Genomic DNA, 27,526 nt, shown 5'->3' with positions numbered 1-27,526 from the left:
TGTGTAGAAGAGTGAAAGGTCAGAAATACCACACTTGCCAGCGTCAAATATGTGTAGTTGGAATGTCCTGGCACTGTTATGCAAGGACAGACCGCTATTTGCACCTTTCTTTATTGCCATTTCCTTACAGTGTATACAGACAACATACTGCTCGTTTTTGAACTTCTACATTGTTAGGCAGCAAAATGGTCTAAACTGAAAGTCTCCTCTAAGGGGCCCAGGGGACATTTTCTTCAATTGCCATCAGTAGGAAAATCACACAAAAATGTGACAGTTGTAATTTTCTTTGGATGCTGTGGCACCCTGGCTTTTTAGATTTATCCAGCCTGAGTTTATTTTATGGACTCTAGTCATTGTTAGGCGACCTATGTGAAGCCTGTTTTCACTTAGTGTTTTACTAACAATTTAAACAGTTTGAACATATATCTGGCCCTATAATAATCTCTGCTATTATTTCTGAAATAGGAAAGCTGTTTAAACTCAAGTGTAGCCGAGTAGGACATCTATAAACCGGTTGTGCTGATTGCATTGTGGCAGTGAATATCCCTGCAGAAAACAGCGAGCACACAGAAGCAGAAATTGTAATCAAGTAACTGTGCACTGTTAGCAGCAGAGAATGGCCTCCACAAAGGCACTTGTTGTCGCCTTTTCATTCTGCAGACCAGTGTTAGAATTGCGCTTGTTCTTGACAGGTTTGGCAAACATCGAAAAGATGACAAGATTGATCACAGGGGATCGTGGAAAATGAAAGAAGCCCACCCTTCAGAAGATGACAGGATGCGAATGAGGCAAGAACAGGAGAGGTAGACTTCAACTGAGCCTTAATTAGCATCTTTTCCTAACCTTGCAGCATGCGTGTCTTGTACCACAATGAAAGCTACTGACATAACCTTTCTAAAAAACCACAGTACAATAGTTTAAAATATCACCTTGTTTGTCTTGAAGGCTTGTTTTCCATTTCATTTATTTATATATTTATCTATCTGGTTTTATCAAATCCGATACATAGAATCCCCCACCACTTTTTTATTTTTTTAATTTCTTGTTAAAGTTGGGGGGGGGTGCATGTGTCAAACTCTCCTCCCTTTATTGTACGCTGCAGTACTTCTTGTGCACAGTAAATGAACAGGGACAGCTCTTTTGCTTCATGTTTTGCATGCTGCGCATGTGTGTATAATGTGGGTTTTATTTCCCTGTAGAGTATCCGTTTTTTAAAACTGTTGTCTTTTACCAAGTGATCTGGTATAATTCTGATTGATGGATTATATGTTGTGGTCTGTATTTTGCATTTTCAGTAAGCTAGTACTTTTCAAATCAGGCTACTCACAAGTATACTGAGTTTCTGTTATCTAAGTAGCACTTTTGGTTCTTGACCCATTTCACCAAAATGTGCTGCACACAGCAGTATAACCGTTGTCTGATATGATCTCTCATATAGAGTTACCGTATTTACCGGCGTATAACACGCGCCAGCGTATAACACGCACCTAAATTTTAGGAGAGAAATTTTAGGAAAAAAGCTGAAATTTAAAATAAACAGCTTTGAACTCGTAACATTTTTTTTAATCAAATGCAGTCTCACCAGTGCCTACGAATGCAGCTTCGCCAGCGTAGTGTCCATCATTGCAGCCTCGCCAGCGTAGTGTCCATCATTGCAGCCTCGCCAGCGTAGTGTCCATCATTGCAGCCTCGCCAGCGTAGTGTCCATCATTGCAGTCTCGCCAGCGTAGTGTCCATCATTGCAGTCTCGCCAGCGTAGTGTCCATCATTACAGTCTCGCCAGCGTAGTGTCCATCATTGCAGCCTCGCCAGCGCAGTGTCCATCATTGTAGCCTCGCCAGCGCAGTGCCCATAAGTGCAGCCTTGCCAACGCAATACCCATACATGCAGCCTTGCCAGCGCAGTGCCCATACATGCAGCCTTGCCAGCGCAGTGCCCATACATGCAGCCTCGCCAGCGCAGTGCCCGTAGTTGCAGCCTCGCCAGCGCAGTGCCCGTAGTTGCAGCCTCGCCAGCGCAGTGCCAGTAGTTGCAGCCTCGCCAGCGCAGTGCCAGTAGTTGCAGCCTCGCCAGCGCAGTGCCAGTAATTGCAGCCTCGCCAGCGCCATTAATTCTATCTGGATCACTTTTTAAAAAGTCCAGGAAGCAGCGCCGAGAGGTAGAAGGGGGCGGGCGGGGCAGAGGAAGGACGCACGCGCTGTCATCGGAAGTCCCGGCGCCTATGATAGATGTCGGCATAAGAGGCGGGACATCCGATGACAGTGCGTCCTTCCTTCTCCTCGGCCCCGCCCTCCCCCTTCTACCTTTCGGCGCTGCTTCCTGGGCTTTTTTTTTTTTCATATCGGCGTATAACACGCACTGCTGCTTTTTCCTCCATTTTTACACCGATAAATACGGTAAATCAAGATATTATTCAAATCAGTAGTCTCCTTTCTAAGAAGAAATCCATGGGATGCATTTACTTATCTATTTTCGGGGGCCTGGAATTGCAAGTTTCATTTTTGGTTTATTTTAATTTAAATTGACACACAAGCATTTACAAGCAGGAATAATTCCATGTATGATTTTTTTTTTTTTATACATTAATTTTATTTAGTGTCCACATATTCTGTAATGCATAGCCCAGCTGTGTAGACTTTATAGAGGATTTCATTACTCCTTGCCCTTGAAGGAGCTTCCTTTCTAGTGCCAGATCTAAGAAAGGAAAGGCCACACAGTCTTCACTACAACAGTGTTTGTTGTGGAGTTCTCAGATGTCTTGAGGAGGCATGGCGCTATTTGTTCATAAGCACCAAATCATATTAAAACCAATCTCTGGCATATAACACCAGTAATGTAGTTATGTATTAATTAAAAAATTAAATGTATTTTAAATGCAGTTTAAGTAAGTCCTTGTATGCATAGTGGTCAGTCTTCTGTAATCGCAATACAGCAAAGTTTGCAAGTGTGACAGGGAATATGCTTAGAATAGAGTTGAGTAATGGCCTCATCAGCGTGCTGCTTTATTTCATTGTCCAATTGTCAGGCTATGTGTATGTGAATATTGAACTGTCCTTCCAGATCACAGGATTGGCTGCACAGAACTAATTATTTGGCTATTAAAATAGCTCCCATACACAGTATGTGTTTCAGCTGTACAACTTTAGCAGCTTACCTGGAGATCCATTCTGCTGTTGACTTTCCCATTTGCAAGTTTTCTTATATAGGTGATGGCAGGGGGTCTATCTGTGCCAGAATTATACTCCAGTGGCTCTGCTACATGTGCCGAGGGGCAGTTTATTCTCAAGGCCTCACCCCATTTGTACAGGCTCACACACAGGTGAACTTTGATATATAATGGGCAAGCTGGTTGCACTGAAGTCGGTCCATCCATCTAATAATCGACTTCAGTACAACCAGCCTGTCAGGGTTTTTGTTTGTGTGTGTGATCACTACTGGCAGCTATAGCTGCTAGCAGTAATCATTGTGTTCTGAAGGCTGGCAAACCTCCTGCTGTCATAATACAATAGCGCAGCGGGAAGGATTCCCCCATCAATAATGACTGTGTTGAATAGGGAATTAATCAATTTTCTTTCCTTTAACCCGTGGTTGGAGGAAAGAAAATTGTATAATGTAAGGCCTGCTTAAGGTAATAAGGGGATACAGTTCTCAGTGTCTCTGCCTGCCTTTGACTAGTATGAGACCAAACGCAGATCCTTATATGCTATATAAACCCTGTAAAGTATTAATACCAATAATGTAGTCAGTTTAAAGGTAAATGCCATTTTCTTGAATTTTGCACAGAAGCTGGAAACTCAGGGAGCATATTGCACACTTTGTATCCCAGGTGAGAACAGCAGTCAGGATACCAGTGTTGCAAGTCCCGCTGATGCCTAGCATGGTTAACTGGCCACATACAATAAGCAGGGTTTTTTTTGTGTTAACCAAATCCGGCGACATGCGGCTGAAGTGTATTGAACTCTGGAAGTGTTAATAAAGCCACCTCTGTTCCTATTTAATCAGTTGGGCAAGCCTTGTGCTGCATCCGGAGAGTTTAAATGCCAAAGTAAAGTTGTATTTAATTTGATTTTAATTGTAAAGAAAAGAGCCATTTGGTCCCCTGCATGTAGACACCTCAGTCTTATTTGTTCATCTACTGCATGAGCATAAAAAAGCCATATATTGTCCATAGATAACTTGCCTTTTGCAATAACTAAGTTCATTTAGGACCGTCCATTTAATACATATTTCCATTCTTTCTTTAATGATGTAATACTTCTGGGAAATCGCATGGCAATAATGAATTTACAGTGTGCAGAAAGCATCAAACAAAAGTCCTGTGGGGGCTGCAGAACAAGCAAATGGTCCATTAAAAATAAAAATCAATTAAGCCTACAATTTTTACACAGAAAATACCCAACCTCATCTTTCTAATAATAATATGCTTACAACCATGTTCAGCTTAAACGCCCATAGTATTTGCCCATATTGATCGAGGATGAGACAAACATATTAATGATAGTACTTTGTAGAATTGATTGAATAATATGGCTTTTTTTCATATGTACATATTTATTATTTAAAGTCCTCTAGACTTTCTGCAGCATAGTACATACTCTGCTCCTCAGCACTTTCAAGGAAATCTCACATTCTGCTTCCCAAGCCATTTTGTAATTTAATGTTATTTAAAAATTACTTTTCCATTTCAGCCTAAAGTCAAGTATAATTTCCTCTAACAATACAAAAAAAGAAAAAGAGAAATAGTGTTTTGTTGTTTTCAGCTGTTATCTCACCACCTTACTATTTTCACTGCCGTTAGTTTTGCTTCAACCAGACCAAAAGCTGAACTGCAGGAAAATTGCTAAATCTATGAAATACCTATATGCGGAGGGGTTTTACCTACCAAAGTGTTGGTGTTTGTGTATCCAGTTATGAGTTAAAAGGATAAGTTCTATTAAAAAAAAAAAAAAAAAAATTCACATCATTTTGCAGTTAAAACAAATGTAAACTTTTTTTTTTTTTTTAATTTACCAGGAGCCTGGAAAGCATTGCACCCACAATCAGCAGATTACAGGTGCCGTGCAGGTCTCGTGCACACTTGTCAGTTTATCTGACTGTTTCTATAAGCAGGCAGTTACACACTGACCGGAAGAGACAATGAACTGCTTGGAGCTCTCAACAACACCCTGGTAGTTCATTAAAAAGCTGCAAACCGACCGCCGCAAAGGCTGTGTCAGTATTTAGTTTCCCAGTATCAGAAAACTGTTATTGAATGATGTGGCAGGGGTGGGTGAGGCCCTGTACGGACACATTTTTTTTTTTTTCTTAAAAGTGACAGCAAGCGCCAGGAGAAGATACCCCGCTTGTGATCTCTAGATGCAGTGGATTGGTGAGATGCTGCAGGAGTAGGAACATGTTCCACCCTAAAAACAGGTGTAACGTGTTCCCAAAGGTGAACATGTGCTCTGCCAGATAGCACAGCGAGGCAGATGGCACCACTTCAGGGGTTCAGTGGTGTCCCCCCATTGGTGTCAAATTCCTGGTGCCCTTCTGCATTGGAAATTGCCACTCCTGCAGGGTCAGATTCTGAAAAGTGTTGTGTTCTCCCTTTAACACATCAGTGAGTCAAGTCAGTGAGCCAATGAGGATAAAGAGGGGGCGAGGCGAGCTGCAGCTCTGTGTCTGAATGGACGCACAGAGCAGTGGTTTGGCTCAGGGGCCTCCATAGCAAGCTGCATGCTATGGGGGCACTTGGCTGGAAGGAGGAGCTAGGAGCACCAGCGAGGGACCTGAGAAGAGGAGGATCTGGGCTGCTCTGTGGATAGAGCAGGTCAGAATGACATATTTGTTATTTTTAAATAAAACAAGACTTTAGTATCAGTTTAACTATTTTCTTTGCCGAATGTTTTTTTTTACTTTTTTTTTGTGAGAGATTTGAGTTAAAGTGTAAAAACAAAAAAATGTACTGTGCTTCAGTTCAGTCCTTGGACAGGGTGGCAGCATTAGATTTCTTTTTTTTTTTTTTTCCTTTATCTGATGATATTTTCTCAGTGTACTTTATCTGTGGAGAGGCAGTTTTTTCACCCTAGGACAAAACTACAGAAGACTTTCCACTCACCTCATCTCCATAGCATAGAAGTAATGTGTTCTGTTGTTTACAGATAACAACTGGCTAGGGCTGATAACACTGCTTGAAATTGTCAGTGCAGCAGGGTGTAAAGGAAATTAGGAGCTCATGATTTACACTTTTCAATGATATATTGAAGAGACCTAAAGAGAGCAAATAAGAGGAGTTGCACGGGTTGTCATGCTGATGCTTTGTCTTCACTAGTAACTTAAGCTGGCCAAATATTATACCATTTTCTTGTACAATTTTCCTTTATATTTTCCAAAACCATATAATATGAGGTCAAACTTAAACACCTTCAATTTGTATGCAAATAGGCAGGCCCTTGCACTACATAGTTGAAGGTAAATCTAAAGGAAATTAAACAATAAAATTGTATAATGTACTACCAGCCTAAGTCAATAGTCTGGGATAAGGATAGAAATAAGACATTCTGACTTTTCTTGGCGTTCTGTTGCAAAATATATTTTTTATTTAATGTATTATTACATGAATGTTTATAGTGCCCACAGCTTATGCACCATTTTCATATTGTACATTTATATCAGTCCCTGTCCTCAAGGAGCTTACATCGCCCAAATAACTACCTCACATGCATACATACAGATAAACCAACCAGAAGGTCTTTTGGGGTTTGGGAGAAAATTAGAATACCAGGAGGAACCCTATGTAAGCAAAGGGAAAACATACACAGGTGTTTTGATCAGGATTCAAACCAAGGACCCTAGTGTTGCAAGGCAGGAGAGCTAAACAATAAGCCACTATGAGGCCCATAATTGTTGTAGGTCTGTGGTTTTGTTCTGAAGCCTGCACCTAGCAATCAAAGAGCCATATTTCTCTCATGACTCAAGTACTTACTCTAACTCTGTTAGAAATCACTCCGTTCCTGATCCAAAAACAAGCCGCACCAGTCTCTTGGATTTAGGCCTGTAACAGGCAAGCTGCCAATGAACAGAAGAAGCAGGTGGCACAAACCTGTCTTTTCAGGCAAATCAGTCCCATTCTGGCTTCACCACATGTAATTTCTCTGTATTTGTAAGTGCAGTGCGGTATCAGATTATGAGTGAATTTTGGTTGAGTTGGTTGTTTCAAGCTTTAGGTGGTCATTTGGGCAGGTTATAACTATCTAGGGAAACAAGATCTGCTAGCTGCTCAGTCATTATCAGTGATATATAAACCAGGTAAATTAGGCTTAGGCAATACATCTAAAACTAAAACTCCATGGTCCACTGGGATGGTGTTATCCTTGTGTAAATCTTTGTAAATTGAGTCTATTGTGTTTAGCTTGTGTATCTGTTTATAGCCATCCTTTTTTCCTTTTTTTCCTTCCAGAAAATGCAGAACAAAAATCTGTTTTTGTCCTAATGCAAAAGTGACCTCTCTGTGATTAGCTTTATTGTTGGTTGGCTCAGAATGTTAGGAGGAATTCCCATAGCAGCTACAATATAATGTTCTCCCTAAATGTAAGCCGCCTGAGCTCATCTGAGGGTTCAACAGTTCTGTCAATGTTGACTCAGAACATTAGAGTTCAGCACATCAAGCGTTACTGCGCTTTCTATTCTTATGTCCCATTGTGACTCAGACATTATTGAATTCAGATGACATGTATGTTTCTTGGTATAGGTACTCGCTTTCTAGAAGTCTCGTCTTTCATATTTCAAGTATGAACAGATGGTTCAGAAGGCTGTCTCCAATCCCAGCAAAAAGACAGAACCTGATAGTAGGTTAAAGCCACTTCTCCCATTTTGGCGGCCCATTTTTTTTGAACATTAAACCAAATGAGCAACTTGATCTGCCCTACTTTCATTGTGACTGAAAAAGCTATCAGAGGTGCCTTAATTCTCATAATGATCCCATCGCCAGTTCTGTGACTATAATATCCCCTTTTATCCACCTTGCAACTTGTCTTATCTTTTTTTGTCTTCTGAATTCCCTTTGAAATGCTTATTATGAATAAACTTGTGAACGTTTCACTTCCTTGGAACATTCCTGACTTATACATCTAGCTGATGAAAAAGTGTTACAATGATAGAGTTCACGTGTCATTTTGTCTCCAGTGAATTTCTCTCTGGTACGTGCAAAAAAAAAGTTTAACGCTGAGGTCTATGCAAACTGGTAAATATGCAGATGAATGCATGAAAGAGCTTTAACTGTTTATGGATTTGTATTTCTGTCTATCTAATGATGCACTTTACACAGGTCGGCCATTGAGCACTAACCTGTCTAGCAAGCAGGCAACGTGGTTTTTCTCTACTGCAGTAAGGTAACATTTACAGGTATTGTCCCTTCCCCATCTTGTGCCTGGATAGTCCAAGGGGTAACAGAAATTTAATGAGCTTATCTTTCTGTAACTCTGATCCGTCTTCCTTTCAGCATTTTCCCTGTTAGCACATGAGCACTGTAGTACAACTGACTGGCTCTCCTTGTGTTGCTTCTCTATCTCCCCCTTTTGGCTAAGATCAAGTGTAGTATCTGTTGTCATCAGTATTCTATAGGGGTGCTCTTTTATCATTTTGGCCCTTTGGTCAGAATTGGTGGCTATATCGTATCCCTGCTGGTATGATATGGGCTCTGAAGTCTAGTATTCTCTGGAACAGAAACCACGGCATCACTTTCTTTTTTTTCTTTCTGCACAGTGGCTCTAAGGGCTAGGCCTTCTGGATAAGGGGCAATTTCTGCTACCAAGCTGCAAGACCTAGCCAGTGCACCAGGACTTTATTTTATTTATTTTTCTCCACTGTTTTGTTGATTTGCAGTTTTGTTTGTTTCTTTGAATTGGATGGAGGGTGTGGGTCCTCAGGCCTACCCTGAAGGCTAGGGGGAGGATGTGTGGCTATCAGGTTCCTTCCTCCCCTGAACCAGGGGATCTCTCTTCGAGAGAGCCCTTCATCTAATATTCGGTGGTTGGCTTTGGTTGGCCATTAGGAGAGGGGACCACCAGGCCTTTTGTCTATGTGGATTATGTCAGGAGCCTTGCACCCCTGGAGGTCAGGGGAAGGTCTTACTCCTTCGAGGTTGGACAAAAGATACACCCTTAAGTACACTTTTTTTTTGTTGTGTGTCTTCACGTGCACTTTTTTTGTGCACATAGGTGTTTTTGTTTTTGCACGCCACCAGAGATCTCCCAGTCTGAGCCCTGCTCCACATGGGATTACAAGTCAAAATTAGTATTGACACTGCTTACGGTTAAAAAAAACAAAAAATATATATATATATATATGTGTGTGTGTGTGTGTGTGTGTGTCTGTGTGTATAGATTTTCTATACACAGAGCTACATTAATGTGCATCTTTTATATCTGCCCATCTTACCTGCCACCACTTTTTCTTATACTGTTAGGCCCTATTCACACCTGGGCGTTGTTCAGCTCGTAAAAGTAGATTACTGTACTTTTTATGTACTTAGGTTTTTTTTTTTTTTTTTTTTTTCCAATAATAGGTGTTTTTGTTTTTGCACAACACCATGGATTTCCCAGTCTGAGCTGTGCTCCACAGGGGATTACAAGTTAATATCAGTATTGACATTGCTTATGGTTAAAAAAAAAAATAAAAAATATATATATATATATACATTTTATATATACAGAGCTACATTAATTTACATCTCTTATATCTGCCTGCCTTACTTGCCAAGAGGTTTAAACGGCTTTTTTTATACTGTTAGGCCCTGTTCACACATGAGCGTTTTTCAGCTCGTAAAACGCTTATCTCTTAAGTCTCTAAACGCCCAACAAGCAAAATCCCATTCATTTCAATGGCCCCTGTTCACATATGAGCGTGTTGTTGCCTGATGCAAAAGGCCTAAAGCTCAAAAAAGTACATGAGCGTCTTTTTTGGCAAATTACAAGCGTTTTTGTTAGATGTCAGTTCCTGCCTCCAAACACCTGCAAAAAACGCCTGAAAAACGCCCAAACAAACGCCTGAAAATGATATGCTCAGGTGTGAATGGAGTCTTAAAAATATTAGAAGGAATATGATGTCTTCCCAGCACCCACCCAGAGAGACTTAAAACAAGTCAAATTTAGGTATTGACACTAGTTGAGATAAGTGGATGTATATGCTTAAGGTTTTTTACCTTCATGCATTCTATGTATTTAGATAAACTTTCAGTATGCACCTCCCCCCACCAATATTTGCCTAAGCCTGCTCTGGATCCAGCGATTTGCACGAGAGCCAATGCTCTCCTGGTTCTCCCGCTGCTGTAAATCACAGCCAGGGGGGCGGCGATGAGCCGTGCTCGCTGCGTCTTATTTAGACAGAAACCCGGCTCGGGAGAGAGCGCACACACAAGCGCCCCATAGCAAGCGAGAAAAGGAGGATCAGGGCTGCTCAGAGCAGGTAAGTATGACAGGTTTGTTAAAAAAAAAAAAAAAAAATCTATTCTAACAATTGCACTTTAAAGGCCCCTTTCACACGTAAAGGCCCCTTTCACACGGGCTTTCCGATCAGGTCCGCCTGTCAGTTTTTTCAGGCGGACCTGATCGGATGCTCCATGCACCTCTATGGAGCAGCGGATGTCATCAGTGAAATCTCTGACACCCACTGCTATCTGATTCAATCCTGTCCGTGAAATCCAGATGGATGGAAACCCTATTTTCTGGAGGATCGGATAAAAACGGACAGGTGGTCCGTTTTCATCCGATCTCCCATGGAGGAGAGCGGGGATCTGACAGCTTCATCTCTGCACAGTGAGCGGTGATGGAGCTGTCACCCGTCTGCTCCCCGCTGAGCAAGATGGAGTCCGCCAGATGCAAAGCCCGTGTGAATGGACCCTTGCATGTATATTTCTCTTACGTCCTCCGACAGTCGCCGCCTCTTCATATTCGTCACATATGGGGTATTAGACTTTGCTCCGAAGGAGTAGCTAGGCAACAGAATATGTTAACAATAAAGCTTTAACATATCCCACCCTCAAGGGGTGGTCCCCTCAGTCAATACCCTCCTACTTCCTGCAACCATATCTCAGTTTTAATGTCTAGCTTGTCAGGAGTGGCTGGCTCTCTCTGTGCTGGGACTTTCTGTCCCAGACTCTTTCTTCTTTTTAATATTTTGTTTGAGTTTTTCTCTCTACCTTTATTTAGCTGTTATTTTGTCAGCGTTAGTTAGTTCTTCGGACGAAGAGGATCATGCGGACTGGGTCTCGGGCTGATCCCCCTGGTCGCAGGTCGTGGGTCAGTGGCTTCCCAGTCTGCCATCGAGCGTTCAGCCAGGTAACGCTCCTGGCACAGTGAACGGCCCATCCCTGTTCGGTGCAGGGATGATTGGTGAGGTGGCTACCTCACTGGACGCTGTGCGGTTTCTTAACCCCCATTTTGTGCGTTTTGAATTGCGACTCTCCCTGCCTCATGTGCAGCGGCTTGTTCGCCTGTGCGGGTCCCCCACGCCATGTGAGGTAAGTGTATTTATGTGGGGACCTGTCTGTCTGGGGGGGTGTCAGTCTGGGACTGTGTAACCTGCCTCTATTCACACTGCTTGTCTCCCTATCTCTCGGCTGCATGCTGTGGGCTGCAAGGGGGGGGGGGAGCTGTATGACACTGTGTGTGTCAGACTGGTCAGTGTGAGAAGCTGTGTGCTGTGGGGCATGTTTTTTTGGCATGTTTGGGCATATACAGCGATCGCTGCGGCGATCTGACATGTATTCTGATATTGGAATGTCATGTGTGTTTTAATGCACTGTGGAGCGGCGGTTTCGGCGCCAAACGACGCCATTTCGCCTACACCCGCTCCGGCCGCATGGTTTACATGCATGGCGGCCATTTTCTTGTAGCCTCCATAGGCTTACATAGAAGCGCCCTGGCAGCATCACTTCCTCTTTCCAGGAACACCGATCGAGGCAGCAGCAGCGGCGAGGGTCTCCTCAGGTTTTATCCTTCTGTTCTTGCTATCCATTGCCTGTGTTCAGTTTGCATATTCCCTGTGGGGGTCTCATTGTGCTTGAGTGTGGTGCGGTGGGCTGCGCTTGCCGCGCTTGCTTAAAAGGGGCAGTTAACCCTTGGTTGTCTGGCATTACAGGGGCAATGGATTCTCAGGAGGGCAAATTTCCTACAGTATTGGTGGAAAGCCAGGGGACCGCTGTTTCCCCCCCAGGGGGGGATTTAGCCACTATTGTGGCTGGCCTTGCTGCTCAGGTGCAAATGCTGGTGGCTGCTCAATCTACTAAAAGGCCCAGAGTTGCTCTTTCCTCTGATTCTGAGGGTGAAGGTGATGGGGCTGTTCTGGCAGGGGCCTCCTTATCGGGGTCCCGCTCCTCTCTTGATCTAGTGGGGTCTGAGGTGGAGGCTGAAGTTGAGGGGGTTGATAATTCTCCCCCTGGCTCGCCTGAAGAGCTTGCAATCATGGATGAGTTGATTGCTTTCATTAAGCAAACGCTGCGTTTGCAGGACGAAGTGTGTCCCCCCGCTGCCTTGGCGGCTTATGGGACGCCGCAGGTTTTTCCCTGCAATGCTGATTTTCAGCGCGCTGTTAAGGATCAATGGCGAGATCTGCGCAAACCTTTTGCGGTACCAAGTAAATTCAAGCTGCGTTATCCTTTTTCGCCTGCCACTGATGAAAGGTGGTGTGTGCCTCCACCAGTGGATCATGCAATTGCGGTTTTGAACAAAGCCACTGCGATTCCTGCAGAGGATTCCCCTGTTTTCCGTGATGCCACGGATAGGAGACTGGAGTCTCTTGCTCATCATACTTATTCTGTTACGGGTTCTATGCTTAAGGCTCTGTTTGCTTCTCTCATGGCGGCCCAGGCGATCGCAAGTTGGACACAGATGCTTAGGCGCGTCCTAGTGGCCGACTCGGCCTCGCCGGCGACCCTGGATATGGTGGATCAGATCCACCAGGGTGTCATGTATCTGTGTGATGCGGACCTGGACCTGATTCCGTTGGCTGCACGTGTGCACAGCGTGGCGGTGTTGTCTCGCCGCCTGGTTTGGTTGAAATGTTGGTCGGTGGACCAATCTTCACGTAAGACCTTAGCCAATCTGCCTTATGATGGGTCTCGCCTTTTTGGGGAGTCCCTGGATGTGTTGATTAAGGGGATTACCGGGGGTAAGAGCACTCTCTTGCCCCATTTCCCCAAGGCTAAGGGGGCTTCTGGGAAGAAGCATGCTAATTTTCGGCCCCCTCAGGGGTCCTTTCGTGCCTTTCGGCCGCACTACAAGGGCAAACCGTTCAAAGGTCAAGGCTCTCAGAAGAAGCCCTGGTCTGGTAAACAGAAGTCCAGCCAATCCGGACCTGCAGCCCATAACAGTTCGGCCTGAAGGGGCGCCCTCACCCAGTTTTGGGGTGGGGGGACGCTTGCTCGGTTTTCTTCAGCCCTGGTTGGCCCGTGTGCGGGACAGATGGGTTCTGGAAATCGTTCGCTCTGGTTACAAGATCGAGTTTCTCTCTCGGCCGGAGAGCAGATTTTTTCCCTCAAATCTTCAACTGTCTCCAGAGCGCTTGCGGGACCTGCACCTGGCGGTGCGGGACCTGAGGGCTCAGGGAGTGGTGGTTCCGGTGCCTCATCGGGACAGGTTTTGGGGGTTTTATTCCAATCTGTTCACCGTGCCCAGAAAGGAGGGCAAGGTTCGTCCGATTCTGGACTTGAAGGCTCTGAACCGCTCTGTGCGGGTTCGCAAGTTCCGCATGGAATCCCTGCGGTCGGTGGTGGCTGCCCTGGTTCCGGGGGAATTCATGGCCTCCATCGATTTGAAGGATGCGTACCTTCACATCCCCATATTCGAGGGTCATCAGAGGTACCTTCGATTTGCCATTGCGGAGGATCACTACCAGTTCGTGGCGTTGCCCTTTGGTCTCGCCTCGGCTCCGCGGGTCTTCACCAAGGTGCTTGCACCGGTTCTGGCATTATTGAGGGCCCAGGGCGTTTCTGTCCTGGGGTATCTGGACGACATTCTGGTTCGGTCTGCGACCAGCCAGGGTCTGGAGGAGGACCTGTCTGTCACGATGCAAACTCTGCAGGAGTTTGGTTGGACGATAAATTTTCCAAAGTCGACACTGAGTCCGTCGGTTCGTCTCCCCTATCTGGGAATGATTCTGGACTCGGTGCAGGCGAAGGTCTTCCTGCCGGAAGACAAACTCAGGACTCTCCGGGAGGAAGTCAGGTCCCTCAGGGACGTTCCGAACTCGTCTCTGCGGACGTGTATGAGATGTCTGGGATTGATGGTCTCGGCCTTCGAGGCGATTCCTTTCGCACAGTTTCACACGCGGGGTCTCCAAGCGGAGATCCTGTCCAGGTGGGACGGGCGACCTCAATCTCTGGATCTTCAAATCTCGTTGAGTCATCGCACCAGGGAAAACCTTCTGTGGTGGCTCCAGTCCCCGTTGGTGTCCGGGGGCAAGTCGTTTCGTCCGATCTCGTGGACGGTAATCACCACGGATGCCAGCCTGTCGGGCTGGGGTGGAGTTCTGGGCGTTCTGTCCGCTCAGGGGACTTGGTCGGAGGGGGAGTCTTCCCTTCCGATCAACATTCTGGAATTGCGTGCGATAAGTCTCTGTCTTCATCGCTGGACGGACCGGCTGCAGGGTTGCCCGGTTCGGGTGCAGACGGACAATGCCACGGCGGTGGCCTACATCAACCACCAAGGGGGCACCAGGAGTGCCCGAGCGGCTCGAGAAGTGGCCGACATTCTGTCTTGGGCCGAGACTCATGTCCCGGCGATAACGGCGGTTCACATTCCGGGAGTGGAGAACTGGCAGGCGGACTATCTGAGTCGCCAGACCCTGGATCAGGGGGAATGGTCTCTCCATCCGGCTGTCTTCCAGACGTTGTGCGCGAAGTGGGGTCTTCCAGATGTGGACCTGTTCGAGTCTCGCCTCAACAACAAGGTGAAGAGGTTCGTGGCAAGGACGAGCGACCCTCGGGCAGACGCGTCGGACGCGTTAGTGGCCCCGTGGCATCAGTACAGGCTAATGTACGCGTTTCAGTTGCTGTCCAGGTTCCTTCGCAGGTTACACTCGGAACGCAACACGGTGATTCTTGTGGCACCGGACTGGCCTCGCCGGTCCTGGTACGCAGACCTCGTGAATCTGGCGGTCGACGCCCCGTGGCGTCTGCCTCTTCGAGACGATCTACTGTCTCAAGGACCGATATACCATCCTGCTTTACAGTCGCTGGCTTTGACGGCCTGGCTGTTGAGACCGAGGTCCTGAAGGAGAGGGGTCTCTCTCCGGAGGTCGTTCATACTTTAATCAATGCGAGGAAATCTTCCTCGGGGAAGGTTTATTACCGTACTTGGAAGGCCTATTTTGCCTGGTGTGAGTCCAGGGGGTTTTCACCCCGCACGTACTCGGTGTCCCGTGTGCTGTCTTTCCTTCAAACGGGTGTTGATCAGCGTTTGGCGCTGGCTACGATAAAGGGTCAGGTGTCTGCTCTGGCCGTTCTGTTTCAACGTCCCGTGGCTTCCAACCCATTGGTTGGCACCTTTGTTCAGGGTGTGCGGCATCTGGTTCCCCCGAGGCGGGATCCTCTGCCCCCTTGGGACTTGAATCTCGTTCTATCTGTGTTACAACGTGCTCCTTTTGAACAGATCAGGGAGATCTCGTTGTCTATGTTGTCCAAAAAGGTCGCCTTTTTGGTGGCGATCACTTCGGCTCGCAGAGTGTCGGAGCTGGCAGCTTTGTCCTGCAAGTCTCCGTACCTGGTTATTCATTTGGATAAGGTGGTCTTGCGACCTAATCCTTCTTTTCTTCCGAAACGAGTTTCGGACTTCCATCTTAATGAGGATATTGTCTTGCCTTCGTTGTGCACGAAGCCTAAACATCCAAAGGAGGTGAGGTTGCACTCTCTGGATGTTGTTCGGGCGATAAGGGTTTACCTTAAATCGACTGAGTCTTTTCGTAAGACGGACTCCTTGTTTGTTCTTCCAGAGGGTCCTCGGAAGGGCATGGCGGCTTCGGCCTCTACCATCGCCAAATGGATCAGGCAGACCATTGAACAGGCCTATGCTTTGCAGGGGAAGGTTCCCCCTGTGCCTGTGAAGGCGCACTCTACTAGATCTCTGAGTACGTCTTGGGCCTGTCGTCATGGGGCTTCTGTAGCCCAGGTGTGTAAGGCGGCGACTTGGTCGACCGTGCACACTTTCACAAAATTCTATAAAGTGAATGTTCAGGCATCGGCGGATGCTTCCTTTGGCCGCAAGGTTCTTAGTGCGGCTGTTCCCTAGGGTCCCTTGTTGGGGACTCCTGGCTGTTGGGATAAGTTTTGTATCCCCTGGTTTTTTGTCTTTTCCTGGGTTGTTGCTCCTGTTGAGCACTTGTTTTTTGCTGTTGCCCAGCTGGTTTCCTTCCTTTGGTAAGGTTCCTTCTTTGATGCGGAGACTGCGTTGCCTTTCGGCGCGGATGCGTTTCCCACCCCTCATGTTTGCACTGCTTTGGGACGTCCCCATATGTGACGAATATGAAGAGGCGGCGACTGTCGGAGGACGTAAGAGAAAACTGAATTTTTTTAAAATCTTACCTGTAAAATTCCTTTCTCTGAGTCCTCCGACAGTCGCCGCCCCCGCCCCTCTTTTGGGGTTTGATTGTATACTCTACTGCTATTCCACTAAAACTGAGATATGGTTGCAGGAAGTAGGAGGGTATTGACTGAGGGGACCACCCCTTGAGGGTGGGATATGTTAAAGCTTTATTGTTAACATATTCTGTTGCCTAGCTACTCCTTCGGAGCAAAGTCTAATACCCCATATGTGACGAATATGAAGAGGCGGCGACTGTCGGAGGACTCAGAGAAAGGAATTTTACAGGTAAGATTTTACAAAAATTCCGTTTTTTTCTTCCCTCAAAGCCAAGTAATCCTCTAATACAGGATACAGGTGTGACGAAAGCAAATATCCGATCCCTGCCCTCCTCACCAACTCATGACACCGAACTGGCCAATCTCCGCACTGTCACTAACATGACAATGCCTCTCCCAGCTTCACCCTAGATAAAGATGTTCCATTTTGCGGGACCCAAATCTAGATGCTAGCAGCCTGAGAGTGATTGTCACTGGCCTACCTTAATTAAGCAATTAACCCTTTAAGCTGCCGCCACCACCTTTTGTTCGAGGAGGAGGAAACTCATAATATTAGCAATACCAACTATGATTTTGATTTTAGAATAAACGGCTGTAGCACACACTGTAATACAGACAGGTATGTTCAGAGGAGTTATACTATATAGTACGCTCTTTGAGACAAGGATTCTTTTTAGTTTCCATAGTGCATTTAGAGAAAAGGTTAACACTTTTCGAAAATACAGTTTAATAATGAAAAGGCAAAAATTGGTGCAAATAACATTTTTGCAAAAAAAGGGTGTTACAAGCAATAAAGAGACAATATAACAAAGACATAAAAAGGGGTTTAAAAGGAAGAATACTTGCAATGTCCTGGTTTCAGCAGAGTTCAGAGAGTTCAGTCAATGAGCAAGGGGTTATTGGTTCTCATAACTTGACAGAGGATGGGTTCACATAGGTCTGGCTGCGGTTTGCAGTCCAGTGTCCTGTGCGTTTGTGTTCACCGATTCAGGGACACATTTTTTCCTGAATTCACACCTGAACCTGACCCAAATACGCACAGGACCATTTTCAAGTTCACACCGCAGCCGCCCCGGACATGTGTGAACAGGCTCCCATTGAACGTTCAGGGCGATACCCCACATGTGTGGTTTGAACACAGTTTACAATTTATTTTTTTGATCACTTTTATTCCTATTACAAGGAATGTAAACATCTCTTTCAATAGGAATAGGGCATGATCGATCCTCTTTACAGAGAGATCTAGGGTCTACAAGACCCCACATCTCTCCTATAGGCCGGAAAGCCTGTGATAAAAAAAAAATGTGATCTTAGCCTTTCCAGATAAAAAAAAAAGTCAGTGTTTACATCTGCCTAGGCCGGACTTGATGTCATAACGTCGCGGACTTGATGTCATAACAGAAGCACAGGAGGGTGGCAGGAGGTGGGGGACGTGCCCTCTCACCGCCTGTAAAAACAATTAGGCGACTGAACATTGTTTTTCCTTTGCAGGGAATCGTCGGTTGCTGCAGGCGTCATTCACGGTTTACAGCTCTGCAAAGGCCTTAGTGCTGGTGTCTGCTGTTAAAGTTAACACACTTTAAAAGAGCCTGTTATGTCATATTTAAGCCTATGGATTCCATGATTTGAAGGAAGAGGGAGGCGGGGTAGGATCACTGGCTTTTATGACAATCCTGACAAAATGGATGTTGAATAGAGCTTTTCATGGGCTCAATGCACACAACCATTACAACAGGGAGGCATGATGGTTAGGATGTAACTTATGTCTAGAGAATTGAATATGTCTGAGGGTGAAGGTGATGGACTGGCCAAGCATGTGACATGAAAAGATATAATAAAATATTTAAAAAAATGTGAGGGGTGTACTCTCACACATACTATATTTACCAAAAGTATTGGGACTCCTGCCTTTGCACACACATGAACTTTGATGGTATCCCAGTCTTAGTCCATAGTGTTCAATATGGAGATGGCCCACCCTTTGCAGCTATAACAGCTTCAACTCTTCTGGGAAGGCTGTCCACAAGGCTTAGGAGAGTGTCGATAGAAATATTTGATCATTCTTTCATAAGAACTCACCTAATTAGTAACCCTCCTTTTCATCTCATTTATTTTACTGGGACGGTTGGGGCCCTCCTACGGCTTGTGGGTTGGACCTCACCTTTCCCATATTTTATTTATAATTCTTTCATAAGTGCTTTTGTCGGGTCAGGCACTGATGTGGACGAAATGGCCAGGCTTGCAGTCTGCACTCTAATTTATCTCAAAGGTGTTCTATCAGTTTGAAGTCAGGACTCTGTGCAGGCCGGTCAAGTTGCACAGTCATGTTGGAAAAGGAAGGGGCCATCCCCAAACTGTTCCCACAAAGTTGGGAGCATGAAATTGTTCAAAATGTCTTGGTATGCTGACACCTTAAGAATTCCCTTCACTGGCTGGTCTCGCACATACTACTGGCCGCTAGGGCCACCATCACTAGGAGATGGAAAAACACGGAAGCCCCTAACCTTTCGGAGGTCGTAGCATCAGTGATGACCACGTTTGAATTTGAGAAATCACTGGCACTACGCTCCCAATCTCTCCCACAACATACCAAGCACTGGGAACCATGGACCACTTGGAATGATAAATGACTGTCAATTGTTTCTACTTATGTTTTCTGACATGTTATATTTCAATCCGCTTGTTGTTTGTGTAATTGCATTACGTTATATTTTACAACGCTGACTGCATTTCTTGTATCTGTCGTTTAAAACCAATAAAAATTATTTGGAAAAAAAAAGAATTCCCTTCACTGGAACTAAGGGGCCAAGCCCAACCCCTGAAAAATTATCCCACACCACAAGCCCCCCTTCACCAAATGATTTGGACCAGTGCACAAAGCAAGGTCCATAAAGACATGGAATGAGCGAGTTTCGAGTGGAGGAACTTGACTGGCCTGCAAAGAGTGTTGACCTCAAAGCGATAGAACACCTTTGGGATGGATTAGAGTGGAGACTGCAAGTCAGGCCTTTTTCGTCCACATCAGTGCCTGACCTCACAAATGCGCTTCTGGAAGAATGGTCAAACTTTCCCATAGACACATTCCTAAACCTTGTGGACAGCCTTCCTAGAAGAGTTGAAGCGGTTAAAGCTGCAGATGGTGGGCCAACTCAACATTGAATCTTACGGACTAAGACTAGGATGCCATAAAAGTTTGTGCGTGTAAAGGCAGGTGTCCCAATACTTATGGTAATATAGTGTGTGTGTGTGTGTGTGTGTGTGTGTGTGTGTGTGTGTGTGTGTATAGAGTGTGTATGTATGTATATAAATGTATATATACTCACTGCTCAAAAAAAATTAAAGGAACACTTTGAAAACACATCAGATTTCAATGAGGAAAAATATCATGCTGGATATTTATACTGATATGGTCTGGGTAATGTGTTAGAAACAAAAAAATGCCACATTGCTGGATGGAAATGACAATTATCAACCTACAGAGGGCTGAAATCAAGGACACCCTGAGAATCAAAGTGAAAAAATGATGCAGCAGGCTAGTCCATTTTGGTGAATTTTCATTGCAGCAACTCAAAATGGTACTCAGTAGTTTGTATTGCCCCAACATGCTTGTGTGCATGCTTGACAATGTCGGAGCATGCTCCTAATGAGACGATGGATAATGTCCTGGGGTATTTCCTCCCATATCTGGATCAGGCCATCAGTGAGCTCCTGAAAGGCTGAGGTTCAACCTGGCAGTGTCCGATGGACTGAAACATAATGTTCCAGAAGTGTTTTATTGGATTTAGGTCAGCCGAGGCAGGGGGCATTCAGTGGTATCAATTCCATTATCCTCCAGGAATTGGCTGCATACTCTGGCCCCATGAGGCCAGGTATTGTCGTGCACCAGGAAGAACCCAGGACCCACTGCTCCAGCAAAAGGTCTGACAATGGGTTCAAGGATTTCATCCTGATACTTGGCAGTCAGGGTGTCATTGTCTAGCCTGTAGTGGTATGTGTGTCCCTTCATGGATACGCTTCCCCAGACCATTACTGACCCAAACCGGTCATGTTAAACGATGTTACAGGCAGCATGATGTTCTCCACGGCTTCTCCAGACCGGGCATTGAGCACAGGGCCCACTAGAAGATGTCAGGCCCTCAGCCACACTCATGAAGTCTGGTTCTGATTGATCAGAGACATTCACACCAGTGGCCTGCTAGAGCTCATTTTATATGGCTCTGGCAGTGCTAATCCTGTTCCTCCTTTCACAAAGGAGTAGATACCGGTCCTGCTGATGAGTTAAGGACCTTCTATTACCCTGTCTAGCTCTCTTAGATTACCCGTCTCCTGGAATCTCCTCCATGTTTTTGACACTGTGCTGGGAGACACAGCAAACCTTCTGACAATGGCAAGCATTGATGTGCCATCCTGCAGGAGTTGGACTGCCTGTGCAACCTCTATAGGGTCCAGATATCGCCTCATGCTACCAGCCGTGACACTGACTGTAGCCAAATGCAAAACTAGTGAAAAACAGAAAAGATGAGTAGGGAAAAAAAAATTTCAGTGGCATCCAACTTTAAAACCATTCCTGTTTTGGAGATTGTCTCAATGTTGCCGATCCATTAACACCAAAGCAGCAGAAACTGATTAACAACCCCCTCTGCTACCTAACTGACCCGATCAATATCCCAGGAATTGAATTGATTTGATGCTATACTCTGATTAAAATGTGCTCCTTTAATTGTTTTGAGCAGTATATATATATATATATATATATATATATATATATATCTATACACATACACACAGATTTCATGGCAAGAATCTACTTTGTACATTCCAAAAAAAGTGTGGAAACATTCCTGGTTCTGTTGGACGCTATGATCAACCCAGACATCACACTTTGCCTTTCCACCATTTTTTCTATTCCCCCCCCCCATTATAGCCATCCAACAATTAATAATTTGTCGTTTTGCCCTCACATTCACTTTGTGTCTCATTGCACAGTGTCAGGCTATTGTGGCTCTCGTACATGATGAAGTGAAATGTACAGTACTTATTAAAGGGGTGTGCTGTGCATCTCTGTTAAGTCTTCCTGGCCTCTGGCATTCAAAAGGGAAGAGGCCGATTCCTAATCACAGTGTGTTGTAATGAATACATTTGTACAATGCAGTAATCAAACCAATCTAGCTCTGAACATTCCCAGGAGCCTCCAATGTACAATACCCCTGGGGGAAAGACGACTTCCCCCATATGTCAGCTGGCACTGCACATCTCCTCACCCTGTTCTGTGTTAGGGTGCTGTAAGCCGTTTTTTAATGAATAGGAATGTAGCAAGTACAGGAAGGAGAAAAAATTAACTGTGTTTTTTTTTTTTTTTTTTGATCACAGCGCTTCATCCATTTTAATTAGAAGAAAGGCTAGTAAGCCCTGTGACAAGTGTCTTGAATTAAAATCATTAATTTGTGTCAAGCTGAAAAGAGATTGCTAATGTGGCTTTAGTGACAGCAGGAGCAACATTAACCTTATTATCTAGTCCCCTCATCCTATGCATGTAATCGTCTATTATTTTGGGGTATTCATTTAGGATAAGTGGAGTAGTGAAGTTCATGAATTTCTTTTTTCTTTTAAGATCTAATCATTGTGATCAACACTGCAAAGATGGTTTATGCTAATCACTCCAGCCAGAATTAAAAACGTAACCTTGCCGGTGGCCTTGGCTGACCTTGCCAGACCTATGAAGGGTTTTTATATTTATAAATATATGGGTTATCTGTCCCAAAACCCCTAAAAAGTGCCCTCTATTTGGTATTTATTTAAAAACAGATGGTTAAAACTTTCAGAACATTCATCCCTAGATGATTTAAGTGTTAAATTTTAAATTCTTCAGGTTTGATTATTGATCATGACTCCTAGTTTTAGTATATTGTTGCTTGTGTTTTAATGTAAGAGCTTCTCTACATACTTTGATTGAGCTGAGCGCTTCTGTGTTTTATTTTCCAATGCCTGCATAAAACCAAGACACCTGATGACCCTGCAGGTCCTCAACAGAGAATAGAATAGTGTCATGTTTCTTCTGTCACCATCTGGACCCTTTACATCGGGGAAAGTGAACCGTGGGGCACCTTTTTTTTTTTAGTGTATTTATAAAGTCTTCAAGGCCATAATACTTTTAAAGAGGAAAGCAAATATTTAATTTTCCTGGCCAAAATATTTTCTTTAAACACTTAATATCTCACACATTGACTCTGATCTCGAGTTTCGTCGATGGAGTGCACAAGCTTCAGTTATTCCTTTGGAAGAAAGAATAGACTGCTGCCAGACAAAAAAAAAACTCTTGGAAATTAGTTTTGATTATCATTTTTGTTATCTTTTGACTCTAGCTCCTTTAAAGTTGCTCTAAAGCCTAAAATATTTTTACCTTAATGCATTCTTTGTATTAAGGTAACAAAGTTTAGGCATCAGTATCAACCCCCCCCCCTTTTTTTTTTCTTTTACTTATCTGAGTCCATTATTCGATCCATCACTGTGCACGTCTGCAGCTTTTTTCCCCCTCAATTCCAGGTCCCATTGGCTTTGTTAGGTCATTGGCTCCCACTGCTGTCAAAGTCCTGCTGTTTGTGTCAATAAACGCAGCAGCGGGGGGAGGGAGAAAACTTGTACAAGTGCCCCCATGGGAAGTGACTTCCTATGGGGGCACTGGGCATAGAAGAGCATCCAGGAGCGCCAGCTGAAGGACCCAAGAAGAGTAGGTTCGGGGCCACTCTGTGAAATTCTACAATTCTATTACACAGAGCAGGTGAGTATGAAATGTTTGTTATTAAAAAAAAAAAAAAACTTAAAACCACTTTAAGGCTCATTTTGTGTCTGGACTGCTTTTGTTCCTTAAATAAGTCAATGCAAAAACAATTTGTAGCAACTCAAAATCAAGTCAAGTGGCCCTGAAAGCAATGTGTCAAGTGTCCCTGAAAACAAACCCATGTACATGAGCGCAACTCCATCTGAAATATTTCTCATTTTTGAATAGAGATTGAAATGTTAAGAGCCTTTGTCTGATTTATACTTGCTATATGTCCCTATTGGGTATATTAAACTTTTTCAAGACAGGAAGTGATTGGAAATCTTTCCAACAGAGGCATTGACAAAGCAAAAACACATTTTCATATCATAGTAGTGTCCGAGTGACATACAGTATCTTACAAAAGTGAGTACACTCCCCACATTTTTGTAAATATTCTTTTATATCTTTTCATGTGACAGCACTTAAGAGATGACACGTTGCTGTTGTGTAAAGTAGAGAGTGTACAGCTTGTATAACAGTGTAAATTAGCTGTCCCCTCAAAACTTAACACACAGCCACTAATGTCTAAACCGCTGGCAACAAAAGTGAGTACACCGCTAAGTGAAAATGTCCAAATTGGGCCCAAAATGTCAATATTTTGTGTGGCCACCATTATTTTCCAGCACTGCCTTTACCCTCTTGAGCATGGAGTTCATCAGAGCTTCACAGGTTGCCACTGGAGTCCTCTTCCACTGCTCCATGACGACATCACAGAGCTGGTGAATGTTAGAGACCTTCCGCTCCTCCATCTTCTGATGGATGCCCCACAGATGCTCAATAGGGTTTAGGTCTGAAGATATGCTTGGCCAATCCATTACCTTTATCCTCAGCTTCTTTAGCAAGGCAGTGGTCATCTTGGAGGTGTGTTAGGGATTGTTATCATGTTGGAATGCTGCCCTGCAGCCCAGTCTGCGAAGGGAGGGGATCGTGCTCTGCTTCAGTATGTCACAGTACATGTTGGCATTCATGGTTCCCTCAATGAACTGTAGCTTTGATACTTCCACCACCATGCTTGACTGTAGACAAGACACACTTGTCTTTGTACATCTCACCTGGTTTCCGCCACACAGGCTTGACACCATCTGAACCAAATACGTTTATCTGGGTTTCATCAGACCACAGGACATGGCTCCGGTAATCCATGTCTTAAGTCTGCTTGTCTTCAGCAAACGGTTTGCGGGCTTTCTTGTGCATCATCTTTAGAAGAGGCTTTGTTCTGGGACGACATACATGCTGACCAATTTGTTGCAGTATAAGGTGTATGGTCTGAGCAATGACAGGCTCACCCCCCACCCCTTCAACCTCTGCAGCAATGCTGGCAGCACTCATATGTCTATTTCCCAAAGACAACCTCTGGATATGACGCTGAGCACGTGCACTCAACTTCTTTGGTCGACCATGGCGAGGCCTGTTCTGAGTGGAACCTGTCCTGTTAAACCACTGTATGGTCTTGGCCACTGTGCTGCAGCTCAGTTTCAGGGTCTTGGCAATCTTCTTATAGCCTAGGCCAGTGATGGCGAACCTTGGCACCCCACATGTTCTGGAACTACATTTCCCATGACGCTAATGCATTCTGCAGTGTGGTTGAGCATCATGGGAAATGTGGTTCTAAAACATCTGGGGTGCCATCACTGGCCTAGGCCATCTTTATGTAGAGCAATAATTATTTTTTCAGATTGACAGAGTTCTTTGCCATGTTGAACTTCCAGTGACCAGTATGAGAGAGTGAGAGCGATAACTGCAAATTTACCACACCTGCGACCTGGTAACACTAACATGTCACATGACACCGGGGAGGGAAAATGGCTAATTGGGCTCAATATGGTCATTGTCATTTAGGAGTGTACTCCCTTTTCTTGCCAGCGGTTTAGACATTTATGGGTGCGTGTTGAGTTATTTTGAGGGGACAGCAAATTTGCACTTTTTTACAACCTGTACACTCACTACTTTCCATTATAGAAAAGTGTCATTTCTTCAGTGTCATCACATGAAAAGATATAATAAAATATTTACAAAAATGTGAGGGGTGTACTCACTTTTGTGAGATACTGTACATGTCCCCCATTTCTTGTACAGGTATCACAGGTAGTAAGGGTAACTCTCCACACTGAAGTCATAGATGGAAATAAAAGGTTACACTGGAGCCATTCCTGGAAGTTCCTGGGCACTTGGCATGTGTTTTTTAACCCTGCCTAGAACTTTTCAAGTGCTGAGTCTAGAAGAGTATATTGCTTAGAGGGAAGGAAGCAGAGAATGTCTCAATTTACACTTGCAGCTGAGGTGTGGTCATCACCCTGAGCATTATTTTTCTATTCCCATATTTATATAGTGTTACAGTATATGTACAGATACATTGAACCTTCATCCATCTGAGGGCACAGCTGCCAGTGATGCACACTTTTCACCTTCTGACCTCTTTGAGTAGCCCGGTCATGGCTAAACCCTGAGTGCCCCCCCCCCCCCCTTCCTCTGTTTTACAGCATTAAGTCAGACAGATAAGAGCATTTAAAGTGACTGTAAAATTTTGGTAATAAAAAAGAGATATGGTGCAGATGTTACTATTGCTTACAAAATGCTGACACATGCTGTATCTTCTGTATATCATAGCATATCCTCAGCTTTTTGTTAGGAGGTCATGTGAACCTTCACTTGGTAAGGTTGAAAGGAAAATGGGAACATTTGTCACCATTTCAACAGTACTTTTATGATCTTCGATAAACTATATGTCAGAAAATATTTGAGTTTTTTATCCCCCGAGTAAACATGGGAAGTAAGAGATGGCTGCCGTGTGGTTGTCATGAAAGCTTATAAACCACTGACCCCATAAGTCTTCCCACAATACTATGGTTTTGAGAACATGATATTTATAATTCATTTATAGAGTCCGTTTTTAAACTTTTCTAAGCAGAAATCTGTTGATGTTCGTTTCTGCTTATAATGGCACTGCATTTATTCCAGCATACACTCATGATCCAGTTTGTGTAAACTGAAGCAAATGCAAATCATTTTTGCAGAATAACGTTCAGGAAAGGGAGGACTGCTAAGCACTGATCCAATCTTGCCTTTACCTTTTAAATTACTACAATAGGTATTCATGATCTAAGAAAATAAAAAATGAATGACAGTCTCCGTTTCAAAAGCTTTAAAGGATGCATTCGCCTTTCCTAACATGTTACACCCATATTCAGGGTGTAACATATTCTTGATGGAGCAGCCCCTGCCTAAAAAGATCTGCAAGAATATTGCCTAATGACAAAAAATAAAACTTTAATACATAATGTGAACTATAATCATATTAAATAAAACAAGTGAAGAAAAAAATACATAATATGAATACAAAAAAAAGACAAATATACAGCATCACCTAATGATATCACTCCATGTGATCAAACTAAAAAAGAAATAAATAAATAAACCGTGACCAAATGTTCATTGGGTAAAAATCTCTTCTGTGAATCTGGTGTTTATCACAAATCACCTTCAGCGCCCTTTAATTACCTGGACTGTGCGCTCACCTCACATACAGACCTTCCACAGGTCACTGTAAGCCTTCCCCTTTAAAAGGGTATATATTCCAATGGCTGGCAGCCGCTATCCTATTCCAGCAGCATTCGTTCCAGTATGCAGTAATCCTCATATATAAGGCGCTCATAAAATCAGAGAAACTGACAGTGCTGAATTGTTTAAAAGCCAATTTGTTAATAAAGACTATAAAAACCTACTCACATTTTAGGATGCACTTCCTCTAGTGCACCTAGGCATTACACTTGACACAATCAGGGTGTGTGGACCCCTTATTTATCACTTGGATATTGCAGTATCCTGGCTCTAAAAATATACAGTAACTTCCTGTTAATGCGTGATGACCCTCACCAACGCATTTCGTCACTTTTTTTATTGACTTCCTCAAGGAGTACATTACTAATGTGCTAGAAATGTTTGGATCTGGAATTAAAGTGCTGCCACACCAAAAATGTTCAAGTCTACAACTAAGTTTATTCTAATTAGTTCAAAAGCCATTGTGTTTTGTGGACCTGACTTTGCTTCCTGCATCAGGGAGGGCTGAAAATAGATAAAATGTATGAGAACTCAGT

The 27,526-nt window shown here is 44.2% G+C and overlaps 1 protein-coding gene across 9 annotated transcripts in view; it reads left to right on the top strand.

Moving 5' to 3' along the window:
• PARD3 (par-3 family cell polarity regulator) overlaps window positions 1-27,526 on the top strand; it is a 901,610-nt gene that overhangs the window by 648,410 nt on the left and 225,674 nt on the right. For 6 of the 9 annotated variants that reach the window (XM_082258262.1, XM_082258261.1, XM_082258259.1 and 3 more), the window contains one exon: window positions 693-803. The exons of the other annotated variants lie outside the window; for them this stretch is intronic. In XM_082258262.1, the coding sequence (XP_082114388.1) occupies window positions 693-803 (111 nt within the window). The remainder of the gene's footprint in view (window positions 1-692; window positions 804-27,526) is intronic. 9 annotated transcript variants of the gene reach the window in all.

Source organism: Pelophylax lessonae (genome assembly GCF_965119305.1).
Source record: "Pelophylax lessonae genome assembly, chromosome: 5".
Lineage (NCBI taxonomy): Eukaryota > Metazoa > Chordata > Amphibia > Anura > Ranidae > Pelophylax > Pelophylax lessonae.
Note: the sequence above shows the minus strand (reverse complement) of the source record. Positions and strands in the feature narration are given on the sequence as shown.